The 20,421-nt window shown below is 40.4% G+C and overlaps 1 protein-coding gene across 1 annotated transcript; it reads left to right on the top strand.

Moving 5' to 3' along the window:
- The first annotated feature begins 709 nt into the window (after positions 1 to 709).
- ERH (ERH mRNA splicing and mitosis factor) lies at positions 710 to 18,986 on the top strand. The gene is made up of 4 exons (XM_003824098.5): positions 710 to 836; positions 4,156 to 4,243; positions 11,997 to 12,117; positions 18,474 to 18,986. Exons 1-4 carry the CDS (start codon positions 834 to 836, stop codon positions 18,574 to 18,576), a joined length of 315 nt encoding a protein of 104 aa, XP_003824146.1. The 5' UTR covers positions 710 to 833; the 3' UTR covers positions 18,577 to 18,986.
- The last annotated feature ends 1,435 nt before the right edge of the window (positions 18,987 to 20,421 follow it).

Here is a 20,421-nt window from a genome sequence, read left to right as displayed (position 1 = left end):
AAAATGTGCGAATGATCGATTTCTTCGATTGTCGGATTGAGGGTGGCACAATGTCTTAGGCGGCGGCGGGTAAGTGACTCAAGCGAACCTGTTCGTTCCCTAGGCGCCCCTGTCTCCAAGAGGCGGCCCCGAAGGTGATCCGCCCCCCAGAGCAGGAAACCAGCCCACCAGTCCCAGCAAACTCTCCTCCGAGCCTGGGATGAGGAAAGGAGTCCTGCAGGTCTCCAACGATGGGTCCTAGGGGTTCAGCAGCAAAGTTGACACAAAGCTGTCTCTGCCCTATACCCGGTGCTGCCCATGGTACTGCACTCGACCGGGCCTTGACCCGGAGTCGCCGATACTACAGCTGCCATGGCCGCCAAGTGGCATCTCTTCATTCCATCCACTTCCGGGTTGTCTAACCACCCCCTCCTTTACAAAGGCACTTCCGGGTTACAACCGACCTCTGGCCCAGGATACTTACGTTGCCGCCATTTTTGAGTAGGGCTAATTAAAGATGTCTGATGTCACTGTCTATACCGGTGATCACTTGAGCCGTATGTTTAATAACGAAAGTACGGAAGACAGCGTCTTGAAAAAAAATAATTCTTCCTAAAGCTTGGAAACTTTCCCTTACCTTTTTGCCTTTATCGAAGATGGCTGAAACAGAGTCAGTAGCTGCTCTAGCTGCCGGAAGTGACTGTGCCTCTATGATCCAAAAGGCTCTTTTGCGTTGCACTTTCGACGACTTCCGGCGGCTCCTCTCGCGAGGATTGGCTGTTAGCGGCGTTGTAGTTAAGCTCGTGTAACGGCGGCGGTGTCGGCAGCTGCTGCAGCGAAGAGAGTTTGGCGCGATGGTGAGAAAGGCCTCCGCGGCTACCCGAGTCCGAGTCCCCGGCCTCCAGAGCGACCCCAGCCCCATACGTTTTCCCCTCCCCACGAGCCCCATGTAGCGCCGCGTGATGCTCCCCGCCACTCTAGTCGGTGGATTGACCCTTCTTCCCGCCGCAGGGACGCCAGGCCTGACTCTAGGCCTCGGAGCCCCGGTCCGCCCTGCGGTTGCGCGCCCGCCTGCTCGCTCGGGTCAGGCGTGCCTTGGGCCTAAGGATGAACTCTCTCCCGATTGTTACTCGGTAGAGGGAGACGTGGGGGAGGTGTTTTGTTTTTTGAGATAGAGAGTCTCTGTCGCCCAGGCTGGAGTGCAGTGGCGGGATCTCAGACCCCTGCAACCTCCGCCTCCTGGGTTGAAGCAATTCTCCTGTCTCAACCTCCCTAGTAGCTGGGATTACAGGCGCCCGCCACCTCGCTCGGCTAGTTTTTTTATTTTAGCAGAGACGGCGTTTCACCATGTTGGCCAGGCTGGTCTCGAACTCCTGACCTCAAGCAATCCACCCGCCTCGGCATCCCAAAGTGCTGGGATTACAGGCGTGAGCCACCGGGCCCTGCCGGATATGGTATTTTTCCCTCCAAATGCTCTAGCCTGCTGTAGGAACAATGGGCCAGGGTTGTCTAACTATTCTCGAAGCTGACAGATCCAGCTATACCCAGCATGTGGGCCAGGAGAGGACGTATTTGCTTTGCAGTGTTTTCTCAGCTTTCGTTTTCCTGTGCTCTGCCTTTTTTTTTTTTTTCCTGTTTTTGAGACCTCCAGGTATTGCATGTGGCGCGTCCCTCAGCCCTCGATCCTGTACTTATTTGTATTTATATCCTCTTGGGGCTGGAGGCTGAAAAGTAGGCTCAGCTCAGAGACCAGCTCTATTAGAACCCAACCAGGATGATCAGTAAGCTCCAATTCGAAGAAAGTGACCAAAACTGGCTTGAGAGGTGGTATAATCTGTAAAGAATTTGAGCAGGAAAGCATTGCCGTTTAAAAATGATAACCAGTTGACCACAGTTTTTAAAATGTATCATGTTATGTTCTTAGTGATTTTTAATCCTTGTCTTTGGGCAGTAAGTATTGAAAATAGTAAACTTTGCCCGGTGTTCATTTTAAGACTAGATATAAAAAGCAACATGCTGTATAGCTTTTTCCATTCTTACCCTTTCAAATTAGTCCTTTAATTTGCATTAGAATTGGAATACAATTATTACAGTAGCAGTTGAGATAGCTAGTGTATAGGGCAAGCTCTGTTGCAAGAATGCACATGGTTTCTACAAAATTATTTTTTCTTAAATGACTCGTTGAAACTTTTTGAGTAGCTAGCTTACAAAGACTTCTGTATAACAAATAATCTAATATGATGCTTTCTGTGGCTTTTAAATCGATTTAACAAAGGCTTTGACTGCTCAGGTTATTACAGGTGAGAGTTAATCCTTCGTCTCTTGTCACGAAGTTCCGTTTTTATGTCAAACCCTCTGAAACTTTTAGTCAAAGTGGTTTAGTTCTTGATGGGGAGAGAAGGGTATGATAACCCTTGGTTTTGCATGTCATGTTAAATGTACTATTTTTCCATTGTTTATTCAGAAAGTCTGGGCTTCAGCTATTTCAGTTCCAATTTGATGGTTAAAAATTCTGATCATTTTGTCCAGGCGCGGTGGCTCACGCCTGTAATCCCAGCACTTTGGGAGGCCGAGGCAGGCAGATCACCTGAGGTCGGGAGTTCAAGACCAGCCTGACCAACATGGAGAAACCCCATCTCTACTAAAAAGACAAAATTAGCCGAGCATGGTGGTGCATGCCTGTAATCCCAGCTACTTGGGAGGCTGAAGCAGAAGATTCTCTTGAACCCGGAAAGCAGAGGTTGCGGTGAGCTGAGATCGCGCCTTTGCGCTCCAGCCTGGGCAACAGGAACAAAACTGTCTCCAAAAAAAAATTATGTTATTCCAAAACAGTTTAGGGTTCCTGTTAGGAAATTTTTGTTTTCTGGTTTTTGGCTGAAAAATACTAGTACAGCAGAAGAGAAGGAAAAAGGTGAATAGTTTGATTTGGGACTGGATTTACAGTGGAGTTGCATCATACTTGCATTTAATTAACCTTACACATGTAGCAAAAAATTGGATGGGTCATATTTTCAACAGACCAGTGAATTCTCAGCTGGATGAGATTTTTTGCTCCCCAAGGGACATTTGTAACAAAGAATCAGTCAACCCAAAATGTAATAGAGCCCACGTTGAGAAAACACTGAGATTGATTTGTTAGTGACTGATCACTAACAAAAACATGTTTCCCAGTGAGCACGAAGTGGAAGACAAGTCTGTCTGCTATGGGCATTATTTCACATTTCTCATAGTGTGATAACCTAACTTTCTGTGTGATTCTAATACGTGATTTTGGTATGAGAAAGCCCAGTAAGGCAAGTCATCTAGTAGGTGAATAGTTTAATGGATTTTTAAGGGTAATTCTTACGATATGTTTATATTGCTAATTTATCTACTGCTTTAATGTTAAGTCTAACCCCTGGATAAAATGTGACTTTGCTCTTATGCTAAGGTTGGAAAAAAAACTTAAGTTGAAACCATGCTTGTGATTATTATACTATTTCCCCTTTTGTTTCCTTTCATCAGCCCATCTGAGTTTTTATTAGTGACTTAAGAGCATTAAAGATGGAAAGTGACCACTGGAGACAGAAAACCTAAGCAGGTTTATAATTTAGTTGGGAAGAAAAGATACAAAAGAAAAAGGAGGGCAAGGTAGCTTATACTGATTACTTGTAGGCAGTAAGTACGGTAGGACTGGGAGACTTAGGGAGACCGTACAGCAGAGTTGTGAATCCAGCTAGATACTATACTTAGACTAAGACATAAATATTTTTGTGGGAAAAGTATCCTAATGACTTTTTTTTTTTTTCTTTTAAGAGATAGGGCCTCACTCTCCGATGCAATGGTGTGATCATGGCACACTGCAGTCTCAGCCTCCTGGGCTCAAGGAATCCTCCTGCCTTAGACTTCCAAAGTGCTGGGACTACAGGCATGCACCCGGCAAATTTTATTTTTTTGTAGAGACAGGGTCTTGCTATGTTGCCCAGGTTGGTCTCAAGCTTCTGGCCTCAAGTGATTTTCCCCCTCTCAGCCTCCCAGAGGATGAGGATTATAGGCATGGGATGCCATGCCTGGCCTCTCTAATTACATTTTAATAACTAGCAATCATTATTGCATTACAAATGGGGATTTTTTTTTTATCATACTATGAATTTCTCAAATAGAAACTTATATTGAAATCATGTTTTCCCCCTGCAGTCTCACACCATTTTGCTGGTACAGCCTACCAAGAGGCCAGAAGGCAGAACTTATGCTGACTACGAATCTGTGAATGAATGCATGGAAGGTGAGTTTAACACTAATCAAGGGGTAGAAAAATGTCTCATTTAGGAACTGGGTTTTCCCCCTCCCAAATTTCTTTTTTTTTTAATAGTCCATCCACCCCAGGCCCTGCCTTTATCACTTCCAACCCTCCAAATTTATTGAATTGCTAATTTTAGGAGGGAAAGCAGATATTTAGGATGGACCATAATTATTGAACATTTTATTTATTTGCTTGTTTGTTTATTTATTTATGTATTATTTGAGACAGAGTCTCGCTCTATCACCCAGACTGGAGTGCAGTAATGCGATCTCGGCTCACGCAACCTCCGCCCCCCAGGTTCAAGTGATTCTCTTGTGCCTCAGCCTCCCAAGTAGCTGGGACTACAGGCATGGGCCACCACACCCAGCTAATTTTTTGTGTATTTAGTAGAGATGGGGTTTCACCATGTTGGCCAGGCTGGTCTCGAGCTCCTGACCTCAAGTAATCTGCCTTGGCCGGTTGAACATTTTAAACATTAATTATGTATATAGTATCCTCCTTGCTACAAGTATTAGGTGTTTTTTTTTTTTTTAAAGTAATGTATATAATGGGTGACTTTCCAGAGCAGCTTGTTGTTTTATAAATATTCTCTTATTATTTGTCACATGTTATTTTGTTACAGTATGGAAATATTTTACAGGTATCCCTTATATATTCTGGTTAAGCTCAAGCACTATAGGTTTGTGTGTCTGTCTGTTTTTAATAGGTTGTTTTAATAGATTTAAGGGATACAAGTGTAGTCTTCTTATATAGATATATTGCATAGTAGTAAAGTCTGGGCCTTTTTTTTTTTTTTCCTTAAGACACGGGGTCTTGCTCTGTCACCCAGGCTGGGGTGCAGTGGTGATAATGGCTTATTGCAGTCTCAGTTTCCTGGGCTCAAGCAGTCCTCCTGCCTCAGCCTCCCAAATAGCTGGGACTAGAGGCACCTGCCGCCACACCTGGCTAATTTTTTGGTTTTTTTATAGAGATGAGGTCACTGTGTTGCACATGTTGGTCTCAGACTTCTAGCCTCAGGCAGTTCTCCTGCCTTAGCCTCCCAAAGTTCTGGGATTACAAGCATGAGCCACTGCACCAACCAAGTCTGGGCTTTTAGTGTAGCCATCACCTGGTGTACATTGTACGCAGTAGTGATTTTTCATCCCTCACCATTCTCCCACCTTTTGTAGTCTCCAGTGTCAGTTATTCCACTCTGTCCATGTGCACACATCATTTAGCCTCCACTAATAAATGAGAACATTAAATGTTTGACTTTCTGAGTTACTTCACTTGAGATAATGACCTCCAATTCCATCCATGTTGCTGCAAAGACATGGTTTTATTCTTTTTTTAATAGCTGAGTAGTATTCCATGGTATGTGTGTGCATGCATTCTCATACACCACATTTCCTTTGTCTAGTCATCCATTGATGGATACGTAGTTGATTCCATGACTTTGCTGTTGTGTATAGTACTGCCGTAAACGTATGAGTGCAGGTGTCTTTGTTTCTTTTTGTTTTTTGAGACAGAGTCTCACTCTGTCGCCCAGGCTGGAGTGCAGTGGTGCATCTCAGCTCACTGCAACTTCTGCCTTCTTGGTTCAAATGATTCTCCTTCCTCAGCCTCCTCAGTAGCTGGGACTACAGGTGTGTGCCACCACACCCAGCTAATTTTTGTATTTTTAGTAAAGACAGGGTTTCGCCACGTTGGCCAGGCTGGTCCCGAACTCCTGACCTCAAGTGATCCACCCACCTCGGCTTCCCAAAGTGCTGGGATTACAGGCGTGAGCCACCACTCCAGGCCACCTACTCTAATTCTTAAAGAAGAACATGGCATTTTTTCTTCATCTCTTTACAGATCCATTTCTCTGCTGACATTTCTGCCTGCTATTGATGTAGATTTTGTATGCAGGCTCTCTTAGCAAATTGTTACCTAACCTACATTATCATGTTTGGTCTTTGATTCTGCAATACTCTTATTTCTCAGGGCAGTTTCAGGGTTGTAGAAAAATTGAACAGAAACTACAGTTTTTCCGATATTACTCTCTTTCTTCACCCCTACACAATTTCCCCTATTATTAATGAATTTCACTGGTGTGGTGCATTTGTAACAGTGGTGAACCAGTATTCATTACTGATACATTGTCATTAAGTAAAGTTCATAGTTCATACTAGGTTTCATTCTTATGTTCTACATTACTGTGGATTTTCCCAAATGCGCAGCGTCATGTGTCCGCCATTACAGCATCACACAGAATGGTTTCACTGCCCTGCCCTAAACATTTCTTGTGCTCTACCTATTCATCCCCTCCTACCCCACCCTCAACCTCTGGGAACCATTGGTCTTTTTACTGTGTCCATAGTTTTGCCTTTTCCAGAATGTCATATAGTTGGAATCATTATCGTGTGTGGCTTTTTCTTAACTGGCTTTTTTTACTTAGCAATGTGCATTTATTATGTTTCCCCCATGTCTTTTCATGACTTGGTAGCTCTTTTTCTAAAAATTAAAAATGGCGATTTATTTCCCATTTAAAAAACTAAAACAAAAAAATGTTAAAATAATTATTAAATAAGTTCTCACATGATGTGGTTGCCAAATGGTAATTTTATTATTCTTTTTTTTTTCTTGTAGTAAATATTCCCCTGTAGATCAGAGCATTTTTTTCCTCCCCCCTTTTTTTTAAGAGTAGTTAAAGACTTTATTTAAGACCATGTTTTTAGAGCAGTTTTAGGCTTATGGGAAAATTGTTTGGAAAATACAGAGCTCCAGCATACGCCTTCTTTCCTCCCCTTCTTAGTTTCCCCTATTAGTGCATCTTCTATTAGTCTGATTACACTTGTTGGGATTGATGAATTAATATTCATAGATTATTATTAACTAAAGTTCGCAGTTTATGTTAGGGTTTACTGTATGTGTTGAACATTCTGTGGGTTTTGACATGTATAATTACATGTATCTACCTTTACTGTATCATACAGAGTAGTTTCACTACCAGAAATCCCCATTGCTCCACCTATACCTCCTTCCCTGCCACCACCCCCAAACCCCTGATCTTTTTACCATCTCTGTAGTTTTTGCCTTTTCTGGAATGTCATGTTAGAGTTACGGAGTATGAAGCCTTTTCAGACTGGCTGCTTTAACCTAGCAATAGCTTTTTTTTTTTTTTTTTTTTTTTTGGCGTGCGATACAGAGTCTTACTCTGTCACCCAGGCTGGAGTGCTGTGACGTAATCTCAGCTCACTGCAACCTCTGCCTCCCTGGTTCAAGCGATTCTCCTGCCTCAGCCACCCAAGTAGCTGGGATTACAGGCCTGCGCCACCATGCCTGGCTACCTTTTTTTGTATTTTTAGTAGAGACGGGTTTTACTGTGTAGGCCAGGCTGGTCTCAAACTCCTGACCTCAAGTGATCCGTCCACCTCAGCCTCCCAAAGTCTGGGGATCACAGGCATGAGCCCCCATGCCTGGCCAACCTAGCAGTATGCTTTTATGGTTCTTACTTTTTGTGTGTGTGGCTGCATAGCTGATTTCTTTTTATTGCTGAATAATATTCCCTTGAATGAATGTACCATGGTTTGGTTATCCATTCACTTATTGAAGAGCATCTTGGTTGCTTCTATTTTTTGGCAATTATGAATAAAGCTGCTATAAACATTTCTGTGTAGGCTTTTGTGTGGACCTAAGTTTTCAGCTCATTTGCGTAAATACGTAGGAGAGTGATTGCTAGATTATGTGGTACAAGTATGTTTAGCTTTGTCAGAAACTGCCAAACTGTCTTCAGACGTGGCAGGACCATTTTGCATTCCCACCAGCGTGAATGAGTTTCTGTTCCACATCCTTACCAGCATTTGGTGTTGTCACTGATTTAGATTTTAGCCATTCTAAGGTATCTTATTGTTTTAATTTGCAATTCCCTAATGACATATAATGTCATCTTTTCATGTGCTTATTTGCCGTCTGCATCTTTATTGAGGTATCCAGATCTTCTGCCTATTTTTCATTGAGTGATTATGGTTAAGTTTTAGGAGTTCTTTGTATATTTTTGGACATTAGTCCTTCTTTATCAGATAGATGTTTTATAAAGGTTTTCTCCCCGTTTGTGGTGTCTTCTCACTTTCTTAATTAATAGTGTCTTTTGGAGCACAAAAGTTTTTTATTTTTATAAATTTTAACTTGCATATTTTTGTGTTTTTGGTGTCATATCTAAGAAACCATTGGTTTATCCAAGGTCACAAACATTAATGCCTTTATTTTTTTCTATGGGTCTTATAGTTTGGGCTCCTACTTTTAAGTCTCTGGTCTGTTGTAGAGATGTGTCCAACTTCATTCTTTCACATGTGACTATCCTCTTGTCCTAGCATCATTTGTTGAAAATACTGTTCTTTGTTGAATTGTTTTGGCATGCTTGTCAAAAAGCAGTTGACCATAAATGTGAGGGTTTGTTTCTGGACTCTCATTTCTGTTCCATTGATGTAGATACCTATCCTGATGCCAATACCATATTGTCTTGATTGGAGTAGTTTCATAGTAAGTTTTGAAATCAGGAAGTTTGAATCCTCCAGTGTTGTTCTTTTTCAAGATTATTATTTCAAGTCTTGGGTCTCCTGCATTTCTATGTCAAATTTAGGATTAGCTTGTTGGTTTCTGCAAAAACAGCTTGGATTTTTATGGGAATTGCGTTGAATCCGTAGATCATCTGGGGGAGTATTGGCATCAGGTCTTCCAACTCATGAACATGGGATGTCTTTCCATTTATTAAGCATGGTGTGGTGGCTTTACTTTCTGCATGGCGTGGTGGCTCACACCTGTCGTCCCAGGACTTTGGGAGGCCAAGGTGAGCGGATTGCTTGAGCCCAGGAGTTTGAGACTAGCCTGGGCAACATGATGAAACCCCTGCTCTCCAAAAAGTACAAAAATTAGCTGGGCATGGTGGCGTGTACCTGTAGTCACAGATCCTTGGGAGGATCACTTGAACTTAAGAGGTCAAGGCTGCAGTGAGCTGCAATTGGGCCACTGCACTCCAGCCTGGGCAACAGAATGAGACTGTGTCTCAAGGGAAAGAAAAGAGTCCTTCCATGACATTTTATAGTGTAGGGTGTACACGTTTTGTACTACTTTTGTTTCGTTTATTTCTAAGAATTTTATTCTTTTTTACGCTGTTATAAATGGAGTTTTCTTAATTTTATTTTCAGACTTGTTGTTAAGGCATAGAAATAAAATTTATTTTCATATACCGATCCTATATCCTGCAACCTTGCTGTACTCATTTCTTAGTTCTAATAGATTTTTATTGTTTCCTTAGGATTTTATATCTATAAGATAATGTCATCTGCAAATAATGATGACTGTACTTCTTCCTTTCCAATCTGAAGGCCTGTTATCTCTTTTTCTTGCCTAATTGCCCTGGCTAGAACTTCTAGTACAATGTTGAATACAAGTAGCACAATAAATATTCTGGTATTCTTCCTAATCTTAACAGAAAAGCATCCCGTCTTTAACCATTAAGTATAGTGGAGGCCGGGCATGGTGGCTTATGCCTGTAATCCCAGCACTTTGGGAGGCCGACGCGGGTGGATCACCTGAGGTCAAGAGTTCAAGACCAGCCTGGCCAAAATCGCAAAACCCCGTCTCTACTAAAAATACAAAAATTAGCCGGGTGTGGTGGCACACACCTGTAATCTCAGCTACTCAGGAGGCTGAGCCTGAGGCAAGAGAATCGCTTGAATCCAGGAGGCGGAGGTTGCAGTGAGCCGAGATTGCGCCATTGCACTCCGGCCTGGGCAACAAGAGCAAAAAATCCATCTCAAAAAAAAAAAGTATAACTGTGGGTCAATGCCTTTTTAACATATACGAATTTATTTTCCTAGTTTTTATTTTCTTTCCATTCATTAACTCATGGGTGATATTCTGTGATCACAATGTAGTATGCCAGTAGCAATAAAAAGCCCTAAGATAGTTGTTTAATAGTTCTGTGGTTGAATAGTATTTTTATTAGGAAATTTATAAAGTTAATTTGGAGCTAATAAAAGGCTTATGTATACAGTATAGGACATGTTTTTTCTAGATAACTAGCATTTATGTCACTTATCCATTCATCATAGTAGTCTTAAAATAGTTGACAGCGGGAATAGACTGAAAAGGTGTATTCTCCTTTTGTGGGAATAAGAAAGGAGAGTATCAGGCCGGGCACGATGGCTCAAGCCTGTAATCCCAGCCCTTTGGGAGGCTGAGGCACGCTGATCACCTGAGGTCAGGAGTTCAAGATCAGCCTGGCCAACATGGTAAAACCCCGTCTCTACTAAAAATACAAAAAGTTAGCTGGGTGTGGTGGCGGGTGCCTGTAATCCCAGCTACTTGAGGGGCTGAGGCAGGAGAATCGCTTGAACCCAGGAGGCGGAGGTTGCAGTGAGCCAAGATCTCATCATTGCATTCCAGCCTGAGCAACAAGAGCAAAACTCCATCTCAAAGAAAAAAAAAAGGAGAGTATTATTGAATAAAAACTAAATAGATAATGTACTCTGTAGCTAATTATAATTAGTAATGTGGGCTTGCTATTAATGATTTTGCTCATTATCTTTTTTATTATATTTAAGTACTTATATCCTTGTTCATGTGCTAATGCTTTATGTGTATTATTTCAAATAAACCTCACAATTCTATGAAGAGGCACTCTTAACTCTGTTTGACAGGTGTGGTTCAGGGAATGGCGTCGTTTGTCCTCGGTTTGACAGGGGCAGAGTTGGAACTCAAGTCTGTCTGAATCCATAGTCTAGATTTTTTGTTTGTTTGTTTGAGACAGAGTCTTGCTCTGTCACCCGGGCTGGAGTGCAGTGGCCAATCTCGGCTCACTGCAATCTCCACCTCCCAGGTTCATGCCATTCTCCTGCTTCAGCCTCCCGAGTAGCTGGGGCTACAGGCGCCTGCCACCATGCCTGGCTAATTTTTTGTATTTTTTTAGTAGAGACGGGGTTTCACTGTGTTGGCCAGGATGGTCTCGATCTCCTGACCTCGTGATCCGCCCGCCTTGGCCTCCCAAAGTGCTGGGATTACAGGCGTGAGCCACTGTGCCCGGCCTAGTCTAGGATCTTAAATATACCTTAGGATAATCTCTTTCCTTGTTGCCAATTTTTTTTTTTTTTTTTTTTTTGCTCTGTGGCTTTAGGAAGAATTACTGAAAAACCTGTTAAGACCCACAGTGTTATTTGTTTGAGCCATCAGATGGCAAGTCTTTAAAGTCCCTTAGCTCCAGTGGTTTGAAGTAATCATTTTATTATTAAGACACAAAATAGTTACACCAACATTGTGGTGAATTTCTCAGCTGCCCAGACTGGAGTGCAGTGATGCAATCATGGCTCACTGCAGCCAAGTGATTCTCCCACCTCAGCTTCCCAGGTAGCTGGGACCACAAGCACACGCCATCACGCCTGGCTAATTTTTTAATTTTTGTAGAGATGAGGTCTCCCTGTGTTTCCCAGGCAGACTGGTCTTAAACTGTGGGGCTCAAGTGATGCTCCTGCCTCAGCCTCCCAAAGAGCTGGGATTACAGGCGTAAGCCACTACACCTGACCTGGTGAATTTATAAAATAAAAAAGTATTTGCTAGTGGCAATAATCAAAAGCCATCAATCTATCATCTTTTCCCCAGCCCAACTTTATTAAAGTAAATATGATATCAACATATAGCACAGCTCATAAGCACTGCTCATATCTAGAAGTGTATGCGATTGTAAGATTTTGCTTTTTTTCCTATCCTTTCTTAGGTGTTTGTAAAATGTATGAAGAACATCTGAAAAGAATGAATCCCAACAGTCCCTCTATCACATATGACATCAGTCAGTTGTTTGATTTCATCGATGATCTGGCAGACCTCAGCTGCCTGGTGTAAGTATTAGCCAACATGTCTTTTATCTTGTATTTTCTATTGCTTTTCTGTCTGTTTGAGGTGATTTATGGTATTGGGAGCTAATTATGTGCCTGATACTGATCTTTTCATTTGCATAGTGTATAGTAATTAATATTTCTCTTACAGAAATAAGAGATTGGCAACATAAAGCCAAAGGCACAGAAAAAAATAACTTTGCTAATTGATATAGTTAGTATCCAGAAAGGATCCTAATTCAGAAGTTCCATGTCCCTCTTGTTTGTTCCTTATACCTAATTTTTTTTTTCCTTTACAGTCTTTGTCCTAAAGCCATTGGTTTTGGATTAAAACTAAGATTATCTTTTTTTCATGACATTTCAAAAACTTAAATATGTGTATAGCTGAAATTTAATTTCAATCCTACCCTGTGTAAGTACGTATATTTTGGTATGTTAGAGTGAGATTTTTTAACATATTTGTTAATAATAATATTATTATTATTAACAAATAATAATATTTGTTAATAATCTGCTTCTGGCAATTACTAACAAGGAGCATAAAGTGTTACTGTAGACTTACCTAATCTTTTTTGCATTAGCAAACAGAAATTGAGTGTAAATACAGCTCATTTAACCAAGGAAAATGGAAGCACCTTATGATACAATACTCAATCATCAGATACTTGAATATTTATTACATGTCAGGTGCTGTGCTAGAAGTTGAAAGAGCAGTGATGAGAAATATACAAGTCTTACTCATAGGCACTTCCTGGATCACCACTGGAGCCAATCATGGAATGTGGCTGCACCATGCTGTCTCCCCAGAAGTTCCAAAACACGCATTTCCTTGGGATGTTTGAGTTTTGTTTTCTGTACCTCTTCATTGTGTTCCGGTTGTAGCCATTTCACTTTGATCACTCAGAACATTCAAATGAATGTTGCATGGTACTTTAAGCCATTCAGACATCTATAGGAAAAACATACCAGACAGAGGGGACGAGGGACAGCTAGTGTAGAAGTCCTGAAGTAGGAGTGCCTAGCATGTTTGAAGTCATTAAGGAAGCCTTTGAGGCTGCAGAGGAATGAGTGAAGGAGAGAGTCTTAGGAGATTGGAGGAGCAGGGAGCAATGATATCTTGGAAGCCAAATGCAGAAGTGTGTCATATCATTGATAGGACAGATACGTGAGGACTGAGAATTTAATTGACCCCTGGATTTGACACTGTGGAAGTCTTTGGTGACTTCCAGAACAGTTGTGGTAGAGTGCCAGGAGTAAAATGCTTACAGATTTCAGTGTATGGAAGGGAATGAAAAGAGAGGATTTATAGGTGGCCATTACAGGCTTGCTTTTTTTTTTTTTTTTCCTTTTTTTTATTTTAAGAATTTTGCTTGAAAGAACAGAAAAATGGGGTTGTAGCTGGAGAAAGAAATTGCTTTTTTTTAAGTGGGAAAAGTAATGGTAAGTTTGCAGGCTGATGGGATGATGTACCAGAGAAGGAGAAACTGATAGCTCAAATTGGCTCTTGGACAGTTCAATCATAAAAAAGGGAGGACAGGCAAATTTGGGAGCTGGGGGGAATTATCTTCTGTATGCTTCAGTTATCTCAGAAAGATAAGGAGCAAGGACATCATTTGAAACAGGTGTTACAGGTTTGTGGAAAAGTAAGAAATAAGCTAGGAAGGTGAAAGAATTAGGGAACTGCAATTAATTCAGGGATGCATTAAGTGTCCTCCAAAGTACCTATCTGATAGTGATTTAAAGTGAAATCAGTCATTGTGATAATGGGATTTTTTTCCTAGTCTCTCTCACCTGGATGGTTACAGGTGAGGAGTAGGTAGAGAGTAAAGATTTTGCTAAAGGTTGAGGGCATATATGAGGATAACAGCAACGACTGAATGACCATGAGCTTTAATTGGGGGTGTAGGCGGAGGTGCTGGAAACAGAGGTAGATCAGTTCATTGTAGGTCCCACTGGATCAAGGATTGCTCACATTAGAGTGTTAGGAAGTGGTGATCAGAGAATGACATGCTTGAAATTAGGAAATTGAAGTAGTTGGAAATGACAAGGTCTAGGGATCTGGCCAAGAGAGGGTAGGAGATGAGATCATTAGAGGAAAAGACTTCATGGAATTGGGAGGCCTAAGTGTTGACAGAATCATCCACTGGATATGAAATTACCAATAATGTGTATATTAATTGATAGAATTTAAGAAGAAGTTGCTTTGTGTTTGTTCACTGCTGCATCTCTGGTACATAATTAGTGCTGAGTAAATATTGGTTATATAAGTGCACGTCACTTGTGTTATTTGAGGAATAGCTTTCTAAAATTATTGATAATTTTCTATTTCCCTTATTTATATTACAGAGCTATATTCTGCATTGATTAAAAATTAATGGTTGTCTTTATGGTTTTATAAAAGAACCTTACTGAAACATTCAGGATGTAATCCTGACGCTTTTGGGATATCGTACTTACTCCCAGTAAGTGGGAAGTAAACTTGAAGCAAAGGATCATGTTTTACTTGTCTTGGGAGGCTGTGGTTAAGAGCTACCTGGAGTGGCAGAATTAGACATAGCTGGGTTTGAATCCTGGGTCTACCATTTGCTAGCTCCCTTTGACAAGGCAGCTTTGTATTACTAAACTTTAGTTTGCTAATTTGTAAAATTCAGACAAATCTAGTTCATAAGACTCCTTGTGAGGATCAAGTGCTTGCTGAGCACAGCATTATTAGATATGCAGCAACTCCCTTTTCAACTAGATTGAAGAAGTCAGGATAGAGTTTTATTTTTAATTACAAGCATGTTCTTAAATTTGCCAGGAGTAGAATGATATCAATTTTAATGTCTACGTGTGAGATAAATTATAAATTTCAAGTGAGATTTAAAAGGTGTTGAGGTTTTTTCAACAATATGAAAATTGAACAGAGTAAAACAGTTACAAGTGACATGTTAATGATATACAAGTATGTCATTAATGACAGAACATAACTTTTCTAACTTTGTACTAGACTTTATAAAAAAAAAATTTTAGAGACAGGGTCTTGCTATATTACCCAGGCTGGTCTCAAACTCCTGGGCTCAAGTGATCCTCCTTCCTCAGCCTCCCCAAGGAGTGATATTACAGGCATGAGCAACTGTGCCCAGCTGCATTAGACTTTAAAATGTAAACTAGAAACCATATCTAGCATACTAAACTGATTTTTAATACAATATTTGCTATATTAAAGCAAAATAGAGGGAAAGCTTTAATTATTACCTAGATAATTCTTCCCACCTACAGTATTTCCAGAAATATAGAAGAGAGGTTAATGATAATTTATGGTTTTTTAGTAGTTTCAGAGTGTTAAAAACCGTAAATTATCATAGCTTGAAAACCTGTAACAATTTATGTTTGTTTCTAATGTTGAAAATTTTTTGGCCTCTGAAAAACTTTCAGAATCAAATTTAGGATTTAAAACTATTTTCCCCAGGTGACTTTGGTTATGTCCTTTTTGTTCTTTGAATATTCAGGAGAAATCAGGTATTGTTTCCAAAGAGGTCACCCACTGCCACAGCACATCCTGTGATTTGGGCCGTTACTCCTCAGACCAGAGACTGGGTCCATTTTTGGTTTGTAGATGGTTGTGTGCTCATAGCTTCTATTAAATTTACATGGCAGTGACCTAGGACTTTTTTAAATTAATTCTTTTTAAACAGCATAGGTGGAAATGGAATAAATAAGATTCTACTTTGTAACATGACTAAACCCAGAGCAGACTGACCATGCATTAATAATAAAATGTAGGCATGAAAATTTGTATTTCGTATACTTAAAGTCAGAGTCAGATTTTTCCAGTTTTCTGATCTGTATGTTTTTTAAATAAGCTTTTTGTAAGATGAAAATAATACCCTTTTGATCATGCAGTATTTTCTTGTTTGCTTAGAGACATAAAGAACATTTAAACTGTCAGTTATTATAATGACAAGAGGTATTCCTGATCAGTAAGAGAAGTTATCACTGAAGACATTTCTGATTTCACTGCCCAGACCCACAGCTTCTGTTCTTATATAAACCTACATTCATTGACCATAACAATAGGTTAAAAGATTCATCTGTGCCAATGACTAGGCATTTTATTAAAGTATTTAACATTTAATTGTCTCATTTTCAAGTGCCAGTTAACAGCCATCGACACACAGCTTTCCATAAAGAAGGCATTATTGCTTTTTTTTTTTTTTTTTTGGAGATAGAGTCTTGCACTGTCGCCAAGGTTCAAGCGATTCTCCTGCCTCAGCCTCCCGAGTAGCTGGGACTAAGGTGCGTGCCACCACGCCCAGCTAATTTTTGTATTTTTTTTTTTTTTGTGGAGACGGGGTTTCACAGTGTTGGTCAGGATGGTCTTGATCTCTTGACATTGTGGCCCGCCTGCCTCAGCCTCCCAAAGTGCTGGGATTACAGGCGTGAGCCACTGGCACCTGGCCTACTATTTGATGAGTTGGAAAATTGCATGCAAGTTGATGGATTCCTTAATGTTCACAAACCAGAGTGACTTTTGTTGGGGGGAATGGTATAAACAAAGCCTGTCCCACCCAGATATGATAATTGTGAGAAATTTTGTTCCTTTTTAAGTTATTTTCCAGTGTTAATATAAATGTTATAGTCTCTTCTGCTACATTTTGCAGTAGACTAGCTTAGAGCTTATTTAATTAGGAAGCATGGACAAAGAGTTTTCAGAAAAAATTAAATTTTAGAATTTTTAAATTTGGTTAAGCATTTTAAAAAATGGGAATCTTGTACATTTTTAATAAACCAGATTGTGACCTTACTGTTCAGAGGAAGAATATGATGTTAATTGTATAAAGCATTCCTACTTTGGAATTTATTTCCCTTGCCAAAAATTGTAGTTTAGGTTTCTAACTTAGTGATTAACAGTGAGGACTCTGGAGTCAGGAGTATTTAAAATCTATCTCCAGTCCAGCATTACCTAGCTAATAACTTGCTTCACTTTTTAAAGCCTTGGTTTCTCATTTATGAAAAAGGAGGCCAGGTGCGGTGGCTCACGCCTGTAATCCCGGCACTTTGGGCGGCCGAGGCGGCTGGATCACTTGAGGGTCAGGAGTTCGAGACCAACCTGGCCAACATAGTGAAACCTGGTCTCTACTAAAAATACAAAACATTAGCTGGACGTGGTGGCACACACCTATAGTCTTACCTACTCAGGAGGCTGAGGCAGGAGAATCATGTGAACCCAGGTGGCAGAGGTTGCAGTGAGCCAAGATGGCACCACTGCACTCCAGACTGAGTTACAGAGTGAGATTCTGTCTCAAAAAAAAGCAGGGGTCGGTGGTGGGGGTGGTGGGAAGTGAGGATAATTGTACCTACTCACAGGGTTGTAAAAATGAGTTAATTCAGATAAGAATTTAAAGCGACACCCAGTACTCTGTGACATCTTACTAGATACTACTCACAGTCCCATTGGAGTTTTACTGCTAATGCTAGTCTGTGTACTCCTTTTCCTTCTGATTAGAGATATTTTGGAGCTTACTATATCTTCTGATAATTCTTCTCCATAGGCCTCTAGCATTATTTATTTTAAAAAGCAAATCCTAAAATATAGGTTTAAGATTTCCTTAATACTTTACAGGGGGAGGGAAATTAGCAAGAAATCTTTGTTGCCAGTACATGTTTTTTAAAGGTTTTTTAGTTAATTCAGAATAAACATTGCAAATCTAAAGTTTGTTCTAGTATTGTTGTTTTTGTTTTTGTTTTTTTGAGATGGAGTCTCACTCACAGGAGTGCAGTGGCACGATCTCGGCTCACTGCATCCTCTACCGGTTGAAGCAATTCCCTTGCCTCAGCCTCCCGAGTAGGCAGGACTACAGGCGTGCACCACCATGCCCAGCTAATTTTTGTATTTTAGTAGAGACAAGGTTTCACCATGTTGGCCAGGCTAGTCTTGAACTCCTGACCTCAAGTGATCCACCCGCCTCAGCCTCCCAAAGTGCTGGGATTACAGGCATGAGCCACTGCACCCAGCCAATTTTTTTGTTGTTGTTTTTTAATCACTAAAGGAACCATAAAAATAGAAACTATGTAGGAGGAAGAACACATGGTTTCTGGTCATACTTTGTCAAGAAGTAGATATGTAACATATTGGGCATTTAACTTAAAAATTCTAAGTCATGTTTTCTTTTTCCACTATAAGATTGTACTAGGTGATATAAAGTTCATGTCACTTAAAATTCAACGACTGTGTAAGTAGCTGTTTCAGCTTTTCATTAAGTTCATTTTTGGAAATGTGCACATCTATGCCATCATTGGGCAGTTATAATTTGGGGATTTAAACACCTGGCAGTGATTGACCACTGTGACTTTGCTTATTCCCTTTCTCTCCTCAGTTACCGAGCTGATACCCAGACATACCAGCCTTATAACAAAGACTGGATTAAAGAGAAGATCTACGTGCTCCTTCGTCGGCAGGCCCAACAGGCTGGGAAATAATTGTGTTGGAAGCACTGGGGGGGTTGGGGTGGGCTTGGAACACAGGTGTGTACAGCGTGCTGTAGTGGAAGTTTTGTATCATAGTAATCCTGTTTCCACTTTGTTATACTCTAGCCAAGATTGACCGTATTAGATGAAATGTGAGGATCTTGTTCAATCGGAAACCCCCGTTACCTCCTCTTTTTCTTTCTCTTTCTTTTTTTTTTTTTACTTAAACATTTTTATGATGATTTCGATGGAAGTTGTTCTTCGTCACTTAATGTTGGTTCCAGTCCTTCAACTGTTCATATCTACTTTATAACATTCACATACTAACCCTTCTTCAAGATGGGGTGGGGGGTGGAAATGCAGTTTAGCCATGTCCTCAAGATAAAGTCTTGGTAAAAATAAATAAATGTCCTTTAGTTATATTTTCTCCCTGAGTGCTTTTTTTTTTTTGTCTTTGAACATTGAATTTTCTTGCAAAGCATTTTTTCATTTTAAGTTTAAAAACCAATAGCTGCTACACAAAGAATTTGAAGAAAGTTTAAGTAGTGCACAACACATTTTGCTGTGATTTATGTGAAGCTAATAACACTTTTACCTCACTTTTCCAGCATAATTAAATGAATCTTAATTATAGCTCCAAGGTTTGTACCTACTATTGACGCAAACGTTATAAATGACTTTCTGGTGATAAAGCTTGTCCGCAGCAGCAGCAGCAGACAGATGAACTTCTTAGTGTTGATCAAAGGAAGTACTCTTTCTAGGAGGTCTTTGTGCCCTTTTCAGAGCCTTCAGTTGGATACTAGTTACCCACTACCGTAGGGAAGCTGTAAGGGCAAGGGAAAAACCACAAAAAAGTGTAAGATAGTCTTGTCTCTTTTTTGTTGTTGTTTAATTTTGAGACAGTCTCACTCTGTACCCAAGCTGGAGTGTACTTCCAATCATGTCAATCATGTATTTTCAATCAGCAAGTACATGAGCACTCTCTGATTCTGCTATTAGCACTTTACCAACAGCCAGTGATATCTTGACACAGCATAAGATTGAAAGTTTTTTGGAAGGCTCATAATTGGTTTAATATCCCCCTGTTCCTGCCTCTACTTGTACATTAGGGCCTTAACTATTTTTTTTGTTGTTTTATGCAAGACAAAATTTTACCTAGAACATACTCATATGTGCTCAGTTTTTCTATAGAATAATCTGGTTAATGAAATGTTATCACTGTACCAAGAGATTATTAGAATTTTAGGGTACCTGACAAAATTAAGTAGAGTTGTAGTTAATGTTTCACTGTGAAACCAACCAAATTTTAAAGCTAAAATAGGCCGGGTGTGGTGGCTCACGCCTATAATCCCAGCACTTTGGGAGGTTGAGGTGGACAGATTATTTGAGGTCAGGAGTTCAAGACCAGCCTGACCAGCATGATGAAACCCTGTCTCCACTAAAAATACAAAAAGTAGCCGGGCATGGTGGCACACGCTTGTACTATCCCAGCTACTTAGGAGGCTGAGGCAGGAGGATCCCTTGAACCAGGGAGACAGAGGTTGCAGTGAGTGAGCCGAGATTGCACCACTGCACTCCAGCTTGGGTGAGAGAGACTCTGTCTCAAAAAAAAATAAATAAAGCTAAAATAATCTCACACAAAAAGAAATAGATCCAAAAGTAATCTGATTGTCCTGTTTTTCATTTGGCCTGTCCTGCTAAAATAGTTTTATTTCTTTAACAAATAGAGGATCTTTGGCTTTATTTATTTATTTATTTATTTTTTAAATACTCTAGAGCAGATCTGAAGGGAATGATTTCCCTTGATTCTCAGATATAGTACCATTTCTGGTGCTGGGCTTACAGAGGAAAATATGA

This window comes from Pan paniscus, chromosome 15 (genome assembly GCF_029289425.2).
Source record: "Pan paniscus chromosome 15, NHGRI_mPanPan1-v2.0_pri, whole genome shotgun sequence".
NCBI lineage: Eukaryota > Metazoa > Chordata > Mammalia > Primates > Hominidae > Pan > Pan paniscus.
This window is presented reverse-complemented; position numbering and strand designations above follow the sequence as displayed.

What these genes read in the sequence shown, in the direction of transcription:
- ERH (XM_003824098.5), top strand. An exon ending in TGTGAATGAATGCATGGAAG is followed by an intron (nt 4,244 to 11,996) that starts GTGAGTTTAACA and finishes ATCCTTTCTTAG; the next exon opens with GTGTTTGTAAAATGTATGAA. An exon ending in GCAGACCTCAGCTGCCTGGT is followed by an intron (nt 12,118 to 18,473) that starts GTAAGTATTAGC and finishes TTCTCTCCTCAG; the next exon opens with TTACCGAGCTGATACCCAGA.